Below are 23,814 nucleotides of genomic sequence, written 5' to 3'. Positions count from 1 at the left end.
GGACCTTATACCCTGACTACAATAAAAATATTTTGGGGATATATTAACAAAACTCTTAATTTTCCAACCAAAAGGCTAAAAGTTGTCAGATAACATATGAGGCCTATAGCCAAGACTGCCATGTTTTGCTGTAGCCACCTCATTCATGTGTCTACCAGAGTATTTTAAGAGACTTGTTTTATGACATTCTTTGTTCTGTTATAGAAGGTTCAAAAAACTGCTTCCATAGTGGGATATTGTTTTAGTTAGGGCTTCTATGGCTATGATGAAACACCGTGATCAAAAGGCAAGTTGAGGAGAAAAAGGTTTATTTGGCTTACTTACACTTCCACATCACTGTTCATCACTGAAGAAAGTCAGGACAGGAATTCAAACAGGGCAGGAACCTCGAGGCAGAAGTTGATACAGAAGCCACGGTGTGTGTGTGTGGGGGGGGGGGGGGCGCGCTGCTTACTGGCTTGCTCCTCATGGCTTCCTCACCCTGCTTTCCTATAGAACCCAGGGATGGCACCACCCACAATGGGCTGGACCCTCCTCTATTGATCACTAATTGAGAAAATGCCTTACAGCTGGATCTCATGGAGGCATTTCCTCAAATGAGGCTCCTTCCTCTCTGATAACTCCAGCTTGTGTCAAGTTGACACACAAAACCAGCCAATACAGACATGGAACTTGGGGTAGCCTAAATCTGTGTTCTGGGCTACGGTCACTCATGTTTGGCTCTAGAATGAGCTATCTTTCGTTGCTTTTGAAGTGAGAGCTGTGCTTTCTCGCACTGACAACAGGCTCCCATGTTATGTAAAATGCTTATTAAATGAGTACATCATGTTTACATTTGTTGACTTACTTTTTATTATAAGACTTTGAGCTCTGGTCCTTCTGATGGTAAGGAAAGGTCTCAACACTTACTTCCTCCCTGCAAGACAGTGGGCTCATCTTTTAGTATCTGTTTACTCTCTAATTCCCAGATTCCTTCCTCACTGCACTCTGTATCCTAAGTGGTTTGAGATGGAAGGTTGCATTTCTCAAGTTCCTATATCACCAAGCAGCTTCCAGCTAGACTCAGTAAATAAGAGATTACATTGGTTACTTTTATACTGTTGTGATTAAATACTATGACTAAGAATATAGAAAGAACGGTATATTCAGGCTTAAATTTCCAGGGGGTTTTCAGAGTCCATGACGGTAGCAAGTGGTAGGTACAATTGCAGAATAGGTGAAGGGGTCAGAACCAGGCATGATGGGTCAAGTCTGTAAACCATGACTCCCACTATCCTCCCTGCTGTCTCCACCTCCTGCTGGCCCCCTTCTTCTTACTCCATATCTGTTTTGTGTTGTTGTTGCTGTGGTTGGTTGGCTCAGGCTTTGCGCAGATTTCTGCTACGTACTGATGATGACGATGGTCAGGTCATAGCCGGGAGACAGCATTGTGTGACACTCCCGTTCATCCTCCAGTACCTACCGTCTTTCCACTCCATCTCCCATGACTCTCTGTTTTAGAGGGAATGATACAGATGTTTCCTTTACTGCTGAGCAGCAACAGTCATTATTCTCAGTGCGTGACCTTGGCTTTTCTTTTACAACGACGACAGAGAACTAGATTGTCTTAGTTAGGCTTTGCATTGCTGTGACAAGACACCATGACCAAGGCAAAGGACAACATTTAATTGGGGCAGCATCCAGGCAGGCATGGTGCAGGAGGAGCTGAGAATTCTACATCTTCATCTCAAGGCTGCTAGAAGGCTGGCTTCCAGGCAGCTAGGACAAGGGTCTTAAGGGCTGTACCTTCTAATAGTGACATTCCCTGGGCCAAGCATATTCAAACCACTACAAAGAATAAAGCAGATGCTTTGTAGTCTGTGAAACATGAAGCAATACCACCATCTAGCGGTAAAAATTGGAATAGTTTTACAAGCAAAATTTTATTTTGTTTTGACAAGCAAAATTCCTAATGGTGTTTGGCAGAAGATGTGGTTAAGCTATTATATTCCCTACAAATGAATTAATCTTGTTTCGGACTGGAACTTCCCCATCTGAAGTCATTTAACGTCAACACAAGGTGGAACAAATCCCAAGATATTAAGACACTACTTGATTCTATTTCTCCTGGCTCTTGTAATTCTTGCCACTGACATTTTTTCCTCTCTGTTCTGGAGATTCCTGCTATAGCCTTTTCATGCTAGGCAATCTGTCCATCATGACAATACACACCCAGGGCTGTTATTCATTTTTTTTTGAAAGTTATTTATTTATTATATGTAAGTATTCTGTAGCTGTCTTCAGACACCCACAAGAGGGCATCAGATCTCATTACAGATGGTTGTGAGCCACCATGTGGTTGCTGGGATTTGAACTCATGACCTCTGGAGGAGCAGTCAGTGCTCTTAACCACTGAGCAATCTCACCAGCCCACTGTTATTCATTTTTTAAAAATTTATTTTATTTGCAAGGAGCCTCCCAGCCCAGAGAGGGTAGTGGTGGGGGCACAGAGCAGGACTCTGGTGTGGCTTTAAAGTCTGAGGGTCTCCAGATGTTCTAGTTCTCTAAGTATACTGAAATGCTGATGATAACTTTTAAAAAGTCCTAAAAACTTTCTTGCTTTTTTTTTTTTTTTTTGGTTTTTCAGACAGGGTTTCTTTGTATAGCCTGGGCTGTCCTGGAACTCACTCTGTAGACCAGGCTGGCCTCGAACTCAGAAATCCACCTGCCTCTGCCTCCCAAGTGCTGGGACTAAAGGCATGTACCACCACCACCCGGCTAATTTTCTTGCTCTTACTGAGGGTAAAAAGCTTACTGGCTTAGGCAATGGACACCTGTAGCCTAACATTGGGGGAGTAAGTAATGTGGCCTTTGTTCTATCTCAGCAGGAACTGTGCGGCTCTAACTTTCAGCCTGCTAGTAGAAGTCACAGGAAGAAAAAGGGACACTTTAAAAAGTGATTATAACATTTATTTTTTTAAGTTGTAAAACGTTTCCTATGAAAGCTATCTAAGAAAAAGGGAGAGAGACAGAATGAATGGAAAAAAAGGGGATAAAGAGAAATTCCCTTCTTCTCTTTGTCTAAGAAGTGTTTTGTCCAAGAAAGTTCTCCTCAGCTCAGTTCTTCTGACTCTTCTCCTTGTCTTCAGCACTTAAACATCTTTCAGAATACATAATCACATGTTAAAAAGTTCACCACAAGTTCATACTAAATAGTCAAATCATAAATTGAAATAGAAGTTAACAACAGAGAAGGTTTACATGCATATCCAATAAGAGTAATTATCTGGCTAAACATCCATCACCATGCTCCACAAGTCCACTGAAGGTTTAAAACTATAACTAAGTTATTAGGGAAGTTTTGTATAGATAAATCCAACCAATATTTTGTCTTCTGTCCTAGCACCTATAACAAATCGTTAGTTCCCTTTTAATGACCTTTGGTTAATTGTTTTACAACCTCTTGGAATGTGCTCTGAGTAGAAAGTCTGGTTACTATCTAAGAGTAATTAACTGGTGACACATGGGAGAGTGACAGAGTTCTCATCGCAGTTTTGACTATCAAAAAAGGACCTAATAGCAGTCCCACTATAAAAGAGCTTAATCACTGATATAATTTTAGGAATTCTTATAGAATCATCAGTAAGACTTAAGAAGTCATCTATTTGTCTATATAGCATCACTACAAGACAGTAAATCTTTGTAGATCTGCAAAGATCTGCTCAAAAGGGTTGAGATAATACCTAGTGATTGTTATATATTTTTAATAACAACAGGAAAAGCATAGTAATAGCAGGAATCTTTCCTAAAATGAATTCTCTCGGGCCTTGCCTATAGTAAAATTCTGTTGTGGATTATAATATGAAGCAGGCCATCTCAGGAGTACACCTGCTAGTTAATTAGCTTGTCATATGATGGCTTCTGGTATTTATTAGCAAAAATTAATTACAGATAATATTGGGTTTCACTATGACATTTTCATACACGTACATAATGTAGATTGATTCTGTTAATCCTCCTCATTACCCTCTGCGGTGGTTTGAATGAGAAATGTTCCCCACTGTCTTGGACATTCCAACAGTTGATGGCACTGTTTTGGCAGGTTTAGGAGGTGCAGCCTTGCTGGAGGAACTATGTCATCGGAGGAGAGCTTTGAGAGTAAGAAACCTCGCTTACCTGCAATTTTGATCAATTTGCATCATTTAAGATGTAGTCTCTTAGCTTCCTGATCCTGGAGCCTCATCTCAGTGTATTTTCTGACATCATAAAATATTGGCCCTCTGGAATCCTTAGCCCAAATCAACTCTTCTCTAAGCTGCTGTGGTCGACCGGTATTATCATGACAACAGAAAAGTCACAGATACGTGATCTATCCCTCTCTCCCTCTCTCTCTCTCTCTCTCTCTCTCTCTCTCTCTCTCTCTCTCTCTCCCCTTATCCATTCTCACGGACCCTCCTCCCAACTTCCTAACTAGCGTCTCTTCTAAGCTCCTCCCACTCCTGTGACCTGGTGAGTTTTGCTAGGGTTTGTAGAGAGAACATCTTATGTCTGCATGGATGTGGCACCTGTGAGTAATAAATCTGAGGGAATTCTGGGACAGAGCCATGCGGGAGATCAGAAGATGTGAGGAGATGGACACATATGGGAATGTAGGTTAAAATGAATGGGTTATTCCAAGTTACAGTCTAGTCAGAGAAGAGCGAGCTATGTGGGCAAGGTGTTTGTAAATATATTTTTGAGTCTGAGTCTTATTTCTGGGAGCATGGGGCTGGGAAGAAGAACCAGACCATAACTTTTACAAGGGTTGCTTACTGGAGTGTGAATAAGAAGTTCTTACATGAATATGAGCAATTTACCAGTGACTACTGTTAGCATTCTGTCTAAACTCCACTCCACAGTACCTGGCAACAGCCAGGTAGGCCTGACCCACTATAAAAGGGGCTGCTTGCCCCCCTCTCGCTCTCTTGCCCTCTTGGGCTCTTCCCTTCCCCTCTCCCCTTCCCCATTCCATGCTCATGGCTGGCCTCTACTTCTCTACTCTCTCTCCCTTCTTCCTTCCTTCCCTCTCTCTCTGCCTCTACTACCCTCTTAACTCCCCTCCCTATGCCCTGAATAAACTCTATTCTATACTATACTGCCATTGTGTGGCTGGTCCCTCAGGGAGAAAGGATGCCTCGGCATGGGCCGACTGAGACATCCCCTTCCCCCGTACCTCAACACACTCCCATAGAATATATTCTATATCTCTTTTATTTTTTTTATAAACCCATTATCTACACCACTAAAGAAAATGTCAGCTGGGCAGTGGTGGCGCACACCTTTAACCCCAGCACTTGGGAGGCAGAGGCAGGTGGAGTTCTGAGTTCGAGGCCAGCCTGGTCTACAGAGTGAGTTCCAGGACAGCCAGGGCTACACAGAGGAAACCCTGTCTTGGAAAATAAAAAAGAAAATGTCTTTCCTGTCCCTAAGCAACCACTAGCTACCTATAAATCCTCAGAAAGGGGAAGAGTCCCCCTCCTTCTTGTAGCAAGATGTTGATAAGTTCAATCCTTCGTAGGTACTACAGGGAATCCCAGTTGCTGTGAGTTCAAGAGCGCTGTGGCCATTTATGCTCAGAAGGCAGCATTCCACAACAGTCCGCCCTATCCTCTGGTTCTGACATCCGTTCTACCTCCTTCATCCTGCAAGGTGTTCCCTGAGTCTTGGAAGGAATAATGCAGGTGCCATATTTATGCCCAAGCACTCAAGAGTCACTATTCTTAGCACTCTGATCAATTATGAATCTGTACAATCGCCTCTGGTCACAGCAAAAAAGAAGGGTGTCTGATAAAAGCTGACCAATCTACAACAATAGACATGGTTATTTAAAAGGCAATTTGATAGGCACATCATGCCCACTTAATAAAACAACAGCAATAGCTTCCCCATGAGACTCTATGACCTCCCAAACCAGGGGCTTCTTTCTTTCTTTCTTTCTTTCTTTCTTTCTTTCTTTCTTTCTTTCTTTCTTTTCTTTCCTTCCTTCCTTCCTTCCTCCCTTCCTTTTTTTCTTTCTTTCCTTCTCTCTTTCTTTCTCTCCCTTCTTTCTTTCTCTCTTTCTCTCTTTCTCTCTTTCTTTCTTTCTTTCTTTCTTTCTTTCTTTCTTTCTTTCTCTTTCTCTCTTTCTCTCTTTCTTTTTTAACCTTACCAGGTTTACAGTACCAAACATGAATTCCCTCATGTGGACCAAGCTTCAATTCCAACCAGAGGGAGTGTGCTTACTCATAACAGTCTTGCCACTATAGCACCAGGGCATAACTTTTGTCTAGATGGTCAGCTAGTGTGGCACCCAGGGTCCACACTTAATGACAATTCTCTTCCCCTAGCAGCCTGCATTAATACCCTTTGGCAAGAACAATCATTCAATTTTAACAGAAGAGCCCAAGTCCATCTTGCAGAGAGCGAAAGAACTTATAAGATGGCTAATTTGGGTTGTCAACTTGGGAGAATTCTGAATCATGCTGCAAACAACCCTCTGGGCATGTCAGTGAGGGGGTTTCTAGATTAGGTCTCCTGAGGTCGGAAGATCCATTCTAATTGTGGGCAGTACTATCTCATGGGCTGGGCTCCTGCTGTGAAGAGAAAGAGCAGCATCCCTTAGCACAAGAATCCCTTTCTCTCCATCCTCCGACTGCGGGTGCAGTGTGACCAGGGATTGCTTGTTCCTGCCACCACACCGTCCACTAAGAAGATAGACTGTATCCCTTTTGAATTTCAAGCCAAAATAATCCCTCCCCTGAGTTGCTTTTGTCAGGGTATTTTTGTTGCAGTAATAAGAAACTCAATTTGGCCTCATTAAAGAGACAATGAAATTACCCAATTAGTGATGTAAATAAGACTAAAACCTTAGCTGCCACTTAGTAAGCACTTCAGGCTTTCCTCACATCAGCACAAGAGACTGAAACTAGGAAAAATCAGCAAATTGCTGGATGCCACAAAACTCTGAAGGCAGTAAGGATTCCAAGCCTGATCTGTTGCCTGGAAAATGTCCCTGATCTCTCTGTATGTGGCAGTTTGAATAGGAATGGCCCCCATAGACTCATGTGTTTAGATGCTTTGTCCATAGAGAGCTGCACTTTTAGGAGGTGTGGCCTACTTAGAGGAAGTGTGTCACTGTGGGGGGCGGGCTTTGAGGTCTCCTATGCTCAAGCAACACCCCATGTGACACACAGCCTCCTTCTGCTGCCTGTGGACCAAGATGTAGAACTCTTGGGTCTTCCAGCACCATGTCTCCCTGCACACAGCCACACTTCCTGCCATGATGATAATGGAGCAGCTAAGGGATGCTGCTTTCTTTCATCACAGCAGGAGCCGAGCCCATGAGATAGTGACTGAACCTCTGAAACTGTAAGCTGTCCCCAGTTAGCACACTTGTTATGGCACGTGTGTGGCAGTCAAAGGACAACTTTCAGGAGTTGTTTTTCTCCTTCTCTTGTAGGTTCTGAGATTTGAACTCAGGTCACCAGGCTTGGCAGTGAGCTCAACTACCGAGCCACGTCACCAGTCTGAATGTTTCCATTTTAACACATTTTCAATGGCTGGTTATCTTCCACATACTATTATTTTATTTAGTATTACTGTGTGTTTATAAGTGTATATGAAAGTATGTGTGCATGTGTACCAGAGGACAACTTTTGGGAGTTGGGTCTCTCCACTGTACCTTTTTGGGGACTGATGTCAGCTTATCAGCTGGCATGGCAAACACTTCAGTGAGCCATTTCAGTGATAACCAGTAATAAATCCTCGACACTTTTTTTTTTTTTTCGAGACAGGGTTTCTCTGTGTAGCCCTGGCTGTCCTGGAACTCACCCTGTAGACCAGGCTGGCCTCGAACTCAGAAATCTGCCTGCCTCTGCCTCCCAAGTGCTGGGATTAAAGGTGTGCGCCACCACTGCCCAGCATCTTCGACACTTGCTCCATCATTTTTCTTATGCAATCTGATCTTATTTTTTTATATATATATATTTTTGTGATGGGGTCCATCTAGTCTTGGCTGGCTTTGAGCTCACTTATGTAGACCAGAAGGGCCTCAAACTCAGATCTGCCAGCCTCTGCCTCCTAAGTGCTGGGACTAAACTACTTGGCCTGGTGGTTCAAATGTTTTGTTTGTTGCTTTTTGAGACAATGTTTCTCTGCTTAGCCTTGGCTGTCCTGGAACTTACTCTACAGTCTAGGCTTGCCTCAAACTCAGAGATGCTCCCTTTGCCTCCTGAGTGCCGGAATTAAATGTAAAGTACCAGCACTACCTGGCTCATGTTGGTTTTTAACCTGATGGACTAAGATCACCTTGGCCTTCCTATTAGTTATTTATTTGTTTGTTTTACAGGAAGCAGTGGGAAACCACTTTCTCTGAAAACAATTATTCCTATTACTGTTTCAACTATTATGGGTAGCCAGTCTGCGAGAGTCTGCCAGTGCATCCCTTAGAGAGCTCGCACATCAGTTACAAGTGCACAGGTGTGAATCTATGAATGAGTCTTCATCTTAAAACAGTTTTACGTTACTGTAAACTTGAGTTAAGAAAATATCAAGCCCTGCAGTGCAGAGTTAGCCAGCCTCTCCCAGGAGCATACCAGGCGGGCTGTTTCTGCGGATTAGCCGTCTCAAGTGCCCCTTAGGACAAATGAAGTATTTAACGAACAGGAGGCAAGTTACCTTCCATCTAAGATGGTCTCCAAGCCCACATGAGATGCCACATCTGATTCTGCCAGGATCTGGTTCCTGGTCTGGACTATCTGCACAACACTGGGCAGAGCTATTTTGGAGCCACCATAGACCAAGCTGGATTCAGACTTTGCCATCTCAAGGCTGTGCCACCATTGGCAAGCATCCTGCTCGCTTCTGCACGAGGGGATCACTGGGTTGTGGTAACAGCTGAATGAAATTCTGCACACAAATAGCTCATCACAGGACCCACTGCAGTAGGCGACCCTAAGGAGTTTTGGCGGGAAAGAAGGGGGCGGGCACAGGGCGGCGGAAGGGGTGGGTGCAAGTTCCGTGCTTGGCCCCGCGGGGGACACAGAATTGCTAACACGACTTTCCTGGAGTCCTCGGGAAAACCGTGCTTCCCTTCAGCAACCTGGGACTTGCACGCTGTGAGCCGACTGCCGAGGGACTCGTGAGTCCGGATGTTCTCCGACTTTCTCGGGACACGCCCCACCCCGTCCCGGAAGTCGGCTCCGGCGGATTTGGCGCGCTTTTAAAGTCCCGGGAGTTCGGGTCGAGGACACGCCCCTCTCCGTGCTGCGGGATGTCCCCGCCGCTCGCTTCCCGGAGGACCCGCGAGGAAGTGGACGCGACGCTGCAGGTCGCCAAGCTGAACGCCGCCGAGCTGCTGCCCACCGTGCACTGCCTGAGCTTCGGTCCCGGGACCGGAGGCTCTGCCAGCGGCGACTTCTGTCTGCTGGAGCTGGAACCAGCACTGTGCCAGCAGCTGGAGGCCGGGGATAGGTGAGCCGGGATGGTGGGGCCCGGGAGCGCCGATTCCCCGCCCTCCCAGAGGCTTCCTACCTGCTGCGTGTAGCCCGGGAACTCCAATGAGGAACTGGTCCAGAGAGTTGCTTTGATTGGGCCGGTACAGGCCGGTGGGCGGATCCCCAGCTTGCTGTCATCTGCCAGGAGGAGTCAATGATTGCTAGACTGCCTTGTTAGCACGACTCCGCTGAACTTGGATACAGGTGCCGGCGGGAGACTGTCAAGAAGGAAGCTCCAGGGAGTTTAGGAGGGCTTAGTAGTGATACCAAGGACTCTACAGAACACTCGTTCTATCTCAGAATATAGAGCCAGCATCTATATAGAGAGTTCTTGGCTTGCACTTGAGTTTCGTTTACTTGAACAGCAGGTGGGACAGACGAGGTAAAAGTTTAAAGCCTGATAGACTGCTGCGTGTGGCCCGGGGTTGGTTGAGGTCACTTACTGAAGAACTGTTTTTAATTCCGGTTCAACTACAAACTTAATGCCAAGACCTTGGATTTTAAAACCTAGGCCTCTGGTTGGACTAGTCTGGGCTTAGAGGTAGGGTATTTACGTTGTAGGCTTCTAGCTGGATCCCCAGTCCTAAAAGAGAAAAAGATGAAAAGTAGGGGCTGCCTGGAGAGATGAATCCTATTAGTACTTAAGCCGTGATGCACACACATTTAATCCCAGCACTTAGGAGGCAGAGGCAGGCCCATCTCTTGATCTCTTCCCTACCATGGCTTTGAGTGTGTCTGAGAAGTAAAGTACCAGTTTAGTCTGTTTTAGAAGACTTCTTTTACTTTTTGGTTTGTTTGGTGTTTTAATTTTGTTGTTGTTTTATTTTTAGAAAGGATCCCAAGTAGAGCAGGCTGACCTCAGACCTACTGTGTACCATCTTACTGTGTAGCTGAGGATGGCCTTGAAACTTCTAATCCTCCTGCCTCCACCTCCTAATTGCTAGGTCACAAGTGAGTGTCACCATTGGCCCTTCAGCCAATGAATACCACAGCATCTCAACGAATTATCTTCTGATTTTTCTCAGCATATTTCTGGTGATCTTTGACCTTCTTCTGGTCTCTTTGAATCTTTCTGGCCTATATTTAGTTATTTTTCTTTGGTTAGGTTCCAGAAAGCTAGCTAGCTTTCACATGTCCCAGTATTTTTTTTTTTTAAAGAAATACACACACACACACACACTGCACCTGTCTTCAGACACACCAGAAGAGGGTATCAGGTCTCATTGAGCCACCATATGGTTGCTGGGAATTGAACTCAAGACCTCTGGCAGAGCAGTCAGTACTCTTAACCACTGAGCCATGTCTCCAGCCCCCAGGACCCAGTATTTTATGGACTCTATCATTGTATCGTAGGGGCCTGTATCAGTTTCTTTGCAATTTTCACACACCTTGATCAAGGCAGCTTATAGAAGGAAAAGTGTATTTGGACTTATGGTTCCACAGAGGTAGAAGCCCATCATGATGGAAAGCATGGCAGCAAGCTGCAGGCATGCAGCGGGAGGAGGAAGCTAAGGTCATGCCTTTTATGGCAAGCATGAATCTGAGAGACTGGACTGTAAGTGGGCAAGGCTCTTACTCTGTGAGTTCCTCCTCAGTGACATACGTCCTCCAGCAAGGCTACACCTCCTAACCCCTCCTCAAATAGTGCTTCAGACTGGGAACCAAATGTTCATATGCCTGAGCCTGTGTTTGGGGGCTGGGGGGTTCCTCGTTCAGGGTACCACACTCCCAAGGCTTAATTTTAAATCTAGCAGCCAGAAGATTTTTTTTTTTTTTGAGACAGGGTTTCTCTGTGTAGCCCTGGCTGTCCTAGAACTCACTCTGTAGACCAGGCTGGCCTCGAACTCAGAAATCCACCTGCCTCTGCCTCCCAAGTGCTGGGATTAAAGGCATGCGCCACCACTGCCCGGCTCAGCCAGAGGATTTGGGAGTTATTTAAAGTGAGCTATCCACCAGAGTCTCAGTAAGCCATGTCTCATCCCCCTCCATTTTCCTGTAGTTTTGTGATTCGAGGAGATAAGGATGAACAGGCTGTGTTGTGCAGTAAAGACAAAACCTACGACTTGAAGATAGCAGACACATCCAATATGCTGCTTTTCATCCCTGGTTGCAAAACTCCAGACCAGCTGAAGGGGGAGGAAACACAGAGTAACATCGTTCACACAGAGGTACCGCTTTGTCCTATACCTGAGTCTCAGGATGGTGGTTTGTGTTCCAAGCTTGCCTTTGGTTAAAAACTTTTGATATAAGATATGTGTTGTCACAGGGAATCTAAAACTGTTTTTACTAGAGTTTGAAATTCCTTAGTATTCTTTTATTTTTGTTCGAATTTGTGAATTCTTTTTCTGTTTCCACTTTTTCCCCCTCAGACACATCTGGTGTTTCTCTTAATGTAGTAAGTTTATTAGGTAACTCATTCTTCTTTTTTTTTTTAATTGTTTAACTTATTTATTTTGTAAAAATTTTGTGTATGGGGAGGTGTGGGTGTCTTGCCTGCTAGTATGTGAACCATGTGCATACAGTGCCCTTGGAAGCCAGATCCCCTTGGAACTGGAGTTTTAGATAGTTGTTAGCTGCCACGTGTGTCGGCGTGTGTGGTGTGTAGGTGTGTGTGGTGTGTGGTGTGTGTGTGTGTGTATTTTTGTTGTGTGTGTTAGGAATAGAACCTGGGTTCTCAGGAAGACCAACAACTTCTTTAGACCACTGAGTAACTCATTCTTAATGTTTTACCTATTTTTAATAAATTATGCTGGAGATAGTGTCTTAGTTAGGGTTTTACTGCTGTGAACAGACACCATGACCAAGGCAACTCTTATAAGGACAAGATTTAAATGGAGCTGGCTTACAGGTTCAGAGGTTCAGTCCATTATCATCAAGACAGGAACATGGCAACATCTAGGCAGGCATGGTGCAGGAGGAGCTGAGTGTTCTACATCTTCATCGGAAGGCTGCTACTAGAAGACTGACTTCCAGGCAGCCAGGGTGAGGGTCTTAAAGCCCACACTCACAGTGACATACTTCCTCCAACAAGGCAACACCTCCAAATGGTGCCACTCCCTGTGCCAAGCATATTCAGACTACCACAATATGTTTTGAAAAATGAATCCCTTCAACCCTAACTAGGATGTTTGTATTATTTATAAGGTAGGGAAATGAAGAAACTTGAGGCTAGAAGGGAATGTGTTTCTTAGCTTTGAAGTTAGGTTAGTTCGTTAATATAGAGTCTTTAGAGAAAGCTGATGGCAGTTACCAAACAAAAGTCTTCCCTGTCTTGGGTGTCAGTCACACATGGAAGCAAAGCCCTTAATTCTTTCAGAATGAGTCAGGTTAGCTGTTTCCTTAAAAGCATGGTTGGAGAGAAAAGAAGGGAACTTGCTGGGAAGTTTTAGTGATTTATGAGGCGTTAGGATAGAGGAACTTCCAGTAAATTTCATATATATCTGTGGTGTGTGTGTGTGTGTGTGTGTGTGTGTGTGTGTGTGTATGTGTGTATGTGTGTATGAAACAATGTAGCCCAGGCTAGTCTTGAACGTGCTATATAGCTGAGGATGACCCTGAACTCCCAAGCGCTGGGATCTCAGGCATATGCCTCCATACCTGGTTTATACGGAAGTGCTCAGGGTCTGGAAGTGCTCAGGGTCAGACCCGGGGCTTTCTTGCATGCTGGGCAAGCACTCCACCACCGAGCTACCTTTCCAGCCTTTTGATTTTTTGAGACCATCTTTCACTGTAGCTCTTATCCTACTAAGGGCTAGGACCAGGCAAATGCTTTCTGTCCCCCACTGTGGATGGCTGTCTTTGTTTACTTGTTTTGTCTTTTTTGAGACAGGGTCTCACTATGTACCTCTGGCTGGCCTGGAACTCAGTGTGTAGTCCAAGCTCCCTTTGTCTCCTGAGAGCTGAGATTAAAAACATGTGCTGCTATGCCAAGCCCTGTTTTTTCTTTTTGGAGGTTTTATTTATTTCTATTTTATGTGTATGGATGTTTGGCTTTCGCATATTCTATGTACCACGGTGCTGGGCACTTCTCTTATTGACTTTATGTGTTCAGTTGTTCCCATCTGGTTGGTAGAATTGTCACGGATGCCCGGGAAGGGTCCATGGCTGCTTTTCATGTGTTCTGGAGCAAGGAGGGCTCTGTGGTAATGTTTTGTCTTTGGAAAGGCCACTGAAGGCTTATGCTGCATTGTAATTTCCAGATCTTTGGTTTCTCTAATAATTTTTGGGAATTAAGAAGATGCAGACCTAAGTTAAAAAAGCTGAAGAAACTTCTAATGGAAAATACCTACGAAGGTCCTGACAGTCAGAAAGAAGAGGATGCAAACCGCTCAAAAGTGAGAATTGTATTTCTTAGTCTTATCCAAAAATTCAAAATGTAATTACATTTTAAAAAAAAATTTTAAAATTTGGCAGGGAGGCGGGGATAGGGGAAAAATTCTCACTCTGTAGACTTGGCTGGCCTGGAATTCACAGCCATCCCCCAGTCTCTGCTTCTTCATGTGCTAGGATTATAGGTGTGTGCCCCCATACCTTGTTATCATTGGCGGCAGTCTCACTTCTTTAAAACCTGTATGATAAAAGTTTCAATCATAATGCAGTCTGGCTAGCTAGAAAGTGGCATGCTGTCGCTGCCGTTTAAATGTGCTGGACTTCATGTGACCTCCCAAGGGAAGTGGGAGCCTGGCCTGCTGATACAGGCCGTGTAATCCCAGTCTCACAGTATTGCCTTGATTGGATGAGAATAGAGGCAAAAAAAAAAAGAAACGGAGCAGGATGGGGCACTGGATGTACTTGGATGGGAAACCACGTGGTGCTACTGTGTGCTTCAAGCTCCTTTTATTTATTCTCCAAAACTCAACAGGATTAAGAAAGTCATTGTTCCCAAATCATGAACGTGTGTATCTGTTTTGTTTGTTTCAGTATACGACTGAAGATTTGCTTAATCAAATTCAGGCAAGTGAGGAAGAGATAATGGCTCAGCTACAAGTCCTAAATGCCTGTGAGATCGGAGGTAGTGTAACTGGTACCATTCATGATGGTGGAACTGTATGTATCGTATGCAAGAGAGAGGCATGGGGTCCCTTCTGCATGGTGCATGCTTGCTTAATTTCCTTTTATCTTCAAAGGTAATGATATTAAGAGCAGATGAGTACTTGCTGGCTATGGGTGAGGCCTCGTGTTTGAATCCCATCACACACACACACACACACACACACACACACACAATCTAAATTCTATATATTAGAGAAAGCATGATACTTGTCTTTCCTGTCCAGTTCATTTCTCTTAGCATATTGTTTTCCATTTCTCATCAAATGTCCTCATTTCCTTCTTTACTACTGAAGAAAATTCCACTGTGTATATATGTAGTTTTTTGTTTTTTTTTTTTAAGGAATGAGGAAAGCCATCTTGATTGCCAGTAGTTATTTTTCTTGTCCACACCTTGACAGAACTGTCACTTCTGTGGTGAACTGGACTTCTTTGTGCTGTGAAAACTAGATGTCTTCACATAGCTCTGGTCAGAGTTATCAACATCATCATACCACACAGATTACCTCAGGCCGTCCCTCTCAGAGAGTCTCTTCCCAGGGGACTCTAGGTTGTATCTAGTTGACAATTAACAGTAGCCACTGCAATGCTTTATGGGTAACAGGGTGTTACTGCTTTGTTTATTGATTATCTAATAATTTCACTTAAAAGGTTCTTCGGTAAGTTTGATATTTGGAATTTGTAGGTTACTGGAGGATTCTTGAATTTGATTATGAGATCAAACTTCTGAATCATGTAACTCAGCTTGTGGATTCTGAATCTTGGTCTTTTAATAAAGTTCCTTTGACTGTGTGCCTGCAGGAACTTGGACCTTTGGAGCCAGAGTGAGTATCTTCATTATTTGTCTGTGCAGACTTCTTTAAGACAGTGAACATTGTTTTTTTTTTTTCAAGACCAGGAGTAAACTGAGTGCATAGCATTTACATTCTGATATTATAGAAAAATTTAAAAATGTTTATTTTTATTTTATGTGTATGAGGGTTTATTTTGCCTGCATGTATGCATGTGTACTGTGTACATACGGGCTGCCTGAACAGATCAGAGGAAGATATCAGATCTCCTGGAACTGGAGGTAACTGAGGTTCTGAGCCACCAGGTGGGTGTGGGGAACTGAACTTGGCTGGCTCCTCTATAAAAATAGCAAGTGCTCTTAACCTCTGAGCTGCTTTGTAGCCCCAGAGGGAAAAGATAAAATAATTTACAACTAGAAAGGATTTGGGACTTTTGGTCACCGTATCATCTTTTCTACTTTTTATTTTAGTCACTCAAAAAAAAAAATTAATGGTTGTAATTTGAGGTTTTGTGTAACAACAAATATATGATTATATGATTCATGCTAAGCGTTGTAGAACAGGCATGTAGCAGTTCCCAAATATGATTCATGCTAAGCTTTGTAGAACAGGCCTTGGCATGTAGCAGTTCCCAAATATGATTCATGCTAAGCGTTGTAGAACAGGCCTTGGCATGTAGCAGTTCCCAAAATCTTTAAGTAAGTTCTTAAGTTTTCTTCGTCATCAAAGGAATTTAATATTTTAAATCCTTAATTGGTAGCTAAGTTTTTAGTGTGGCCACGGTGTTTAAAATATCTGTAAAATAGCCGGGCGGTGGTGGTACACGCCTTTAATCCCAGCACTTGGGAGGCAGAGGCAGGCGGATTTCTGAGTTGGAGGCCAGCCTGGTCTACAGAGTGGGTTCCAGGGCAGCCAGGACTACACAGAGAAACTCTGTCTCGAAAACAAAAACCAAAAAAAAAAAATCTGTAAAATGCTCCTAAGTTCTCTTGTGTGCTCTAAATTTTCAGGGAAATGATTGAACACTGTCTTAAATGCTATGGAAAGAAATACGTAGAGAAAGGTGAGGAGTGGGAAGTATCCTGGTGGGTGTTCTTACTTGTGGGATGAACAAGTATGTTGGTGGTAATAAGAACCATGGGTCTGTGTGAGGTGAGCAGAGATCATGGTTCCTTCCAAGGTGTCCTGTTGAGTTAAAGGAAGTGCTGGTATTGTATTGGATGATAAGTGTCTTAGTTACGGTTTTACTGCTGTGGACAGACACCCTGACCAAGGCAGCTCTTATAAGGACAACGTTTAATTGGAGCTGGTTTACAGGTTCAGAGGTTCAGTTCATTATCATCAAGGTGGGAGCATGGCAGCATCCAGGCAGTCATGGTGCTGGAGGAGTTGAGAGTCCTACATCTTCATCTGAAGGCTGCTAGCAGAAGACTGGCTCCCAGGCAGCTAGGATGAGGGTTTTAAAGCCCACACCTATTCCAATAGGACCACACCTTCTAATAGTGCCACTCCCTGGGCCAAGCATATACAAACCATAACAGTAAGCCAGTGGCACTGAGCTGGCTGAGCCAGGCCTGGTGACCTGAGCGTTAGTCCTGTTACAAGGTGAGAACAGAATCCTGAACATTGTCATCTGACCTCCACGTTCATTCGGGGGTGCACGCAAGCCCAGGCATGTACATGAAGGTACACACAAACAGTAACTAAATGAATGCCATTTTACAGAAGAAGATGTCTGACCCTATCTGTTACCATTTCCTTAGGTGAAGTCTATTTTGAATTGAACGCTGACAAAATATGCAGAGCGACTGCGGAGATGCTGCTGCAGAATGCCGTCAAGTTTAATCTTGCTGAGTTTCAGGAAGTGTGGCAGCAGAGTGTTCCCGAGGGAATGACGACTCGGCTTGATCAGCTCAAGGTAAGGTCGTTGGGGGGTGTGCCTGGGATTCTCCAGCTGATGTCTGACTAGGGGAAGTGATTCTTGTCCTGGAGCTGAATTGGGAGCTATTTTATTGTCCTAGATACTCATTAGGGGAACAGTCTTCATTTACTCTTACCAGAGCCCTTTAACCTCCCCAGTACTTACAGAGAAATGCTTTATATAGAATAGTACAGAATAGTATCACAAATTTTTTTGAAGTTTTGAACTTGGAGTTTATTATGCATACATATTCACTTTCTTCCTTCCTTTCTTTGTTCCTCTCTCCTCCTCCTCCTCCTCCTCTTCCTCTTCTTCTTCCTCCTCCTCTTCTTCCTCCTCCTCCTCTTCTTCTTCCTCTTCCTCCTCTTCCTCCTCCTCCTTCTTCCCCTCTCTCTCTCTCTCTCTCTCTCTCTCTCTCTCTCTCTCTCTCTCTCTCTCAGGCAGAACTTTGTATGTTCCAGGCTAGCCTTGAACTCTCTATGTAGCCAGAGACAGCCTTAAAATCTGATCTCCCTGGCTCCACTTCACATGCATTGGGATCTTAGGCAAGTGAAACTACTTCTGGTTTTAAGTAGTGCTGGGGATTGAATGCAGGGCTTTGTGAACGCTACATACGCAGTCTATCCCAAGTTAGCATTTATGAAGGAAGGGTGTGCAAACAGACTTAAGCACAGGTGGTATGGGAAGGAGGGAAAGGGAACTATGGGAGAGTGTAACTAAAGAAAAGGATAGTTGCTGGGCCGCCACTGTATCATAGTTGGTAGAACACTTATCTAGTACCCACAGAGCCCTGAGTTCGATTCTAGCCACTCAAAAAATTAAGCATGGTGATGTACACCCATAACCCAGCATTTACGGTAGTGGCCAGAGGATCAGAAGTTCAAAATCACCCTTGGCTATATAGTAAGTATATGTCAGCCTGGGCTAGAGAAGACCCTGTCTCAAAAATAAGCAAACAAGCCTTAAAGAATACTGGCCAAAGAAATAGATACTAGGGAGGAGTTGTGAAATGGCTCAGTGGGTAAAAGTGCTTGCCATCAAACCTAACAACCCGAGTTTAATCTTTAGGAATCACATGATGGACTCACTTAATTTGTCCTCTGATTTCTACATGTATACTGCTGTGTGCACATGTTCCTTCTCTTCTACACATATACACACACACACACACACACACGCACACACACAAAATGTAAAAAACAAATGAACAAAACAGAAGTAGCTATTGGGTGATGGGTAGAGAAATCTTGAGGCTTTGGCATCTCTTGCCACTCCTGACCACTTAGATATCTGGTTTGAATACTAGAATCTCAGGTACCTAGGTTTCCTGCCACTCCAAGGCAGTGGAGATGAGGGCGGTATCCTCCGTAATTTGGATGTGTGGGTCTGGGGCTCAGAAGAGGTATCTGAGTAGAAGATGCAGATGAGTCACGAACAAGGGCACCATAGGCTCTGGGGTAGGATGTGGTTACCCAGGACAGCTGGAGAAACTGGTAAGAAGATAGGGAGGAGGTCTGGGAAACTACACATTAAACAAGAAAAGAAGTTGGTGAGGGGAAAAGAAAAGAGGGAAGAGAGATGGACATTAGCAAGAGAATAGGACTGGGTAGGAGACTCCAAGAAGCCAAGGAAAGGGTTTGCTGCACTTGGCAGTGACTGGCCACTGGTGACATTTAGCACTAAATCTATCTGGGCAAGCAGACGACAAAGAAATCCCGGCTTAAAGGAACTCTTTATGAAACATGCTGCCTGTAAGCCTCTGGATAGACTTTCCGTAAGGTTTCATGTAGGTGGTATTTTAATTCCTTAGGTTAGATGTAACGGAGAAGAAATATTTAAACATGACATCATTACTTTAACAGCCTTTTTTTTTTTCCTTTTCTCAAACTTCATGTCTCTTGTAGGGTTTAGCACTGGTGGACAGAAACTCAAGACCAGAAATCATATTTTTGCTCAAAGTAGATGATTTGCCTGAGGGAACACAGGAGCGTTTTAATAGTCTATTCTCTCTGAGAGAAAAGTGGACGGAAGAAGACATCGCTCCGTATATCCAGTAAGTAACTTATTCAGGATAGGTTACGGCGGTCGTTGTTTAAAATACTGCATAGGGTTTTAGGTTTATGACCTGAACAGAGCATTGTTGCGTATTCCCTGAGGATACAGTGTCCCTGCAAACCTCCTTAGGTGGCCCCCTGTATCATTGTCTGATACCTCATTCTGAAGGTGGAGTGTGTGCTATCTTTTCTGCTTAACATTCCATTCACAATCATCTCTCTGTTCTCTTTCCTGCAAAATCAACGTTCCTTGCGGGAGAGAAGATATACTTAATATAAATTTTATTATTTTAGTTTAGTTTTGAGACAGGGTCTCACCTGATAGCCCAGGTTAGCCTCAAACTCATTATGTAGGTTAGGCTGGTCTGCAATTCATCATCTTTCTGCCTCACTCTCTCAAATTCTGGGATTATAGGAATCCCCACTACTACACCTGACTCTTGAATTATTCATTAATATCATGGTAGAGGCCAGATTCCAGAAGAGCAAGTTAGCCTTGATGTCTCAAGTCTGCCAACCCTTGAAAGCCATTGACACCACCATCACTGTTGTGGCATACCTTGCAGGCCGTCTCTTTGCTCAGTTTGTATTCTGCGTTCTCTCTACTCCTGCTTTGTACAGGTTCTTCCTCACTTCTCACTCCCTTTCAATGAAACCGAACGTTCTGCTGATGCTGTGACCGACATTAGTAGCTGAAGTGTCTGGAGAAAAGTCTCCAAGGGGATCATCAGAATTATATAGAATTCATCCCAAGTCTGGCCTGTCACTCTATCTCATGAAACCTTTACCCTTATACCTTCATCAAGCCTTTTATCTTCAGATACCACTGACACTCCATTTTGTCTTCACCTCTAGCTTATGATTGCATTCCTTGAGGAAATAGAAGGAATTAAACAGGAACCAGCTCCTTTCCCACTGCCAAGCCTTCAACCTCTCACGTCAGCACCTTTTCCTTTCAGTCCTCCCTGTACAGTGTATAAATTGTACCTCCTATTTGTTACGTGTATTTGTATTTATCTGTGTGAGTGGGTATCGGCACATGTGTGAGGATGAGGATGGCCAGGCACATGGAGGCCAGAAGAATCAAATGTCTTTCTCCATCACTCTGCCTTTGTCTCTGAGGCAGAGCCTTTTCACGAACCTAGGACTTGTCTTGGCTAGGCTTGAAGCTAGCAAGTGTTATGGGGTTTGTGACCCCTGGGATCATAGACCATAGACTCAAGCCAATTATAATTAAAAGATTTATTGATTAGCTGCTTGGAGGATAAACAATCTCTGAGTCAAATTTGAGATTGCCATGTAGGAGGGGACTGAGAAAGGACTTTTAAAGGGGAAAACCACATGAAGATCTTCAGTATCTACGCAAGCAAGATTCTGCTCTGTTCTGCCAAGTTAAGTGATCAAGGTAACTCAAAACAATCTTTGAGTATCTGTGTTAGCAAGTTACAGAAACAAAAAAGTAGTTAGGCATCTAACAAGTGGATAGTCGTGGCTGTATGTTTTGAATGGGAGTCACTGAGTCGGTTACTGGGAACTTACCTTCTAGGGACTGGAGTCAGAGACGGACAGTTAGTGTATATCAAGAAGGGCACATAGCATAACATGTGTTCTTTAGCCATAACACAAGCTCTCTTCCTATCTAAGGTAGGCCTACAGTTAGGGTTAGGGTTAGGCTTAGAGTTAGAGTTAGGGTTCCTGTATCTGTCTCTCTTGGAGCTGGGATATTTTGGAACAGTTGGTTTGATACCATCAGTTCTGGGATTTAAATTCCAGTCCTTATGATTGTAAAGCAAGTACTCTTAACCACTGAGCTACCTCTCCAGTTCCATTCCCCCTCTTCCTGAGCCCTATCCTCCCTTTACACTAGATTCATCTCGTCTGGCCTTTTCTAAGACTTAGCCAAGTTAACTCTTTTCTCTTGTCCTGGGTTATTCCCAGGACATATATTCTATAGTGTTTCCCAGACTGCAATACAACCCCATGTCCTTTTTCTCTCCATCATAAGAAAATTCCTAGCCGGGCGGTGGTGGCGCACGCCTTTAATCCCAGCATTTGGGAGGCAGAGGCAGGCGGATTTCTGAGTTCGAGGCCAGCCTCTGGTCTACAGAGTAAGTTCCAGGACAGCTAGGGCTATACAGAGAAACCCTGTTTCGAACAACCAAAAAAAAAAGAAAAAAAAAAAGAAAAAAAAATTCCTGATTGAACTAGGCAAGTTCCCTACCACTGAGCTTTGTCCTCAGTTCTACTTACTGATTTATTTGTGGTAGCAGGAGAAGAGTGTGCGATGGATCATATGTAGAATCAGATGACAACTTTCAATAGCCAATTCTTTTTTTCTACAATGTTCAATCCCAGGGACTGAACTCAGGCCATCAGGTTTGGTGGTAATGCCTTTATCTGCTGAGCCATCTCACACTCAATCTTTTAAATCAGTTAGTCAGTCTATGTATCAATCAATCTGTCTTCTTTCCTTCCATTCTTCATTCTTTCTTTCCTCTCTCTCTCTCTCGCTCTCTCTCTTTCTCTCTCTTTCTCTTCTTCCCTCCCTCTCTCTCCCTTTCCCTCTCCCTTTCTCTTTTGAGACAGGTTCTTACTAGGTTACTTGGGTAGGCCTGGAACTCATTCATACTTCAGGTAGGACCTCAATTCTTTCTGCCGCAGACTCCCAGCAGGCTAAGATTACAGACTTTCAAATCTGTGCCACAAGGCCCAGCTCAGGTCATATGTTTTGACTATTTTTAAAACACTACCGCTAGCTTTGCTTTTACACTTAAATCAAAAGCCCTTCTGTGTACCTTACAGCCCTCTTCGCTCTAACTGTCTTAACTGTCTCTGTTTGTGTCATCTGCTCCCTCCTGAATGGCAGACAATCTAGACAAGCTCATACTTGGCAAGCCTAGGATACAGGTTCTTTGACTGTAGGTTCCTCCATCTCACATTGCTTCTATTTGTAATGTAAAGATCACATGATATAATGGAAATAATATGGGACTTTGCATGGTGGCCAAAGTTGACCCTCATTTTCTACCTAGTTTTGTTGCCTCATATCTAATACAGGGTTAAATAACCCATTACACCTATTCTTGTGAAGGTTAAATGAGATGACTGACACCTGTAATCTGCCTACTTCAGTTAAGATTTAGAAGCAGTTGCCCCTGTTCTCATGTATTAGAAAGATGGCTTTAGCAGGTAGCTATAAAGTGAGCTGCATCGTGTCATACTACGTTCCCACAAATGTTCATGGCGTTCATTTCCTTTTACCCCACAGAGATCTGTGCGGAGAGAAGCAAACTATAGGTGCACTGCTTACTAAATATTCGAGATCTTCAATGCAAAATGGCGTGAAAGTTTATAATTCAAGGAGACTCATTTCTTAAAAGAACGACATACTGAATTGCTTTATAAAGTTGCTGGATACAATAAAAAAGATTCTTTTGCATATTTTTATCCCGGACACCTTTAAAAATTAAATTTTCCGCCGGGCGGTGGTGGCGCACGCCTTTAATCCCAGCACTTGGGAGGCAGAGGCAGGAGGATTTCTGAGTTCGAGGCCAGCCTGGTCTACAGAGTGAGTTCCAGGACAGCCAGGGCTACACAGAGAAACCCTGTCTCGAAAAAAAAAAAACAACAACAAAAAAATTAAATTTTCCTTATGATTATCGCATATGTACATGATGTGTGTGTACAGGGGTACATATACCATAGCAGCATGTACACGTCAACTTCCTGTAGAGCCATTTTTTACCTTCTGCCTTTCAAGTTCAGGGATCAAACTCAGATTGCCAGGTTGACTAGCTTTATTGACTTTTTTTTGTTTTGTTTTTTGGTTTTTTTTTTTTTTTTTTAAAGATTTATTTATTTATTATATATGAATACACTGTAGCTGTCTTCAGACACACCAGAAGAGGGCATCAGACCTCATTACAGATGGTTGTGAGCCACTATGTGGTTGCTGGGATTTGAACTCAGGACCTCTGGAAGTGCAGTCAGTGCTCTTAACCACTGAGCCATCTCTCCAGCCCGTTTTTTGGTTTTTCAAGACAGGGTTTCTCTGTGTAGCCCTGGCTGTCCTGGAACTCACTCTGTAAACCAGGCTGGCCTCAAACTCAGAAATCCGCCTGCCTCTGCCTCCCAAGTGCTGGGATTAAAGGCGTGCGCCACTACCGCCTGGCCTTTATTGGCTTTTAAAACCAATTTTTTTTAATACTTTTTTCTCCTCTTCAACATCTTATAACTACCCACCCCCTTTTTTTATTTCTTAAATGTCATAGGATATTTCCATATCCTTCAGGTTACATTTGTAAAATGCTCATTATATACAAAGACAAAAAAATAAAAAGCCAGATGGTAGCAGTGGTGGTGGTACACACCTTTAATCCCAGCACTTAGAAGGCAGAGGCAGATGGATCTCTAAGTTGAAGGCTTGTCTTGTCTACAGATCAAGTTCCAGCCAGCAGTACACAGAGACACCCTATCTTGAAAAAAGGTTTGTATTTATTATCTCCTGA

The 23,814-nt window shown here is 43.7% G+C and overlaps 1 protein-coding gene across 1 annotated transcript; it reads left to right on the top strand.

Annotated features, from left to right (window-relative positions):
• The first annotated feature begins 9,019 nt into the window (after positions 1-9,019).
• Positions 9,020-22,747, top strand: Dscc1 (DNA replication and sister chromatid cohesion 1). Its single transcript, XM_028766798.1, has 9 exons — positions 9,020-9,468; positions 11,491-11,659; positions 13,691-13,825; positions 14,412-14,502; positions 15,226-15,364; positions 16,342-16,394; positions 17,095-17,249; positions 19,157-19,305; positions 22,575-22,747. Exons 1-9 carry the CDS (start codon positions 9,269-9,271, stop codon positions 22,681-22,683), a joined length of 1,200 nt encoding a protein of 399 aa, XP_028622631.1. The 5' UTR covers positions 9,020-9,268; the 3' UTR covers positions 22,684-22,747.
• The last annotated feature ends 1,067 nt before the right edge of the window (positions 22,748-23,814 follow it).

This window comes from Grammomys surdaster, unplaced genomic scaffold, assembly GCF_004785775.1.
Source record: "Grammomys surdaster isolate TR1022 unplaced genomic scaffold, NIH_TR_1.0 63, whole genome shotgun sequence".
In the NCBI taxonomy this organism is placed as follows: Eukaryota; Metazoa; Chordata; class Mammalia; order Rodentia; family Muridae; genus Grammomys; species Grammomys surdaster.
The sequence above is the reverse complement of the archived record's forward strand: the minus strand, read 5'-3'. Positions and strand labels throughout refer to the sequence as shown.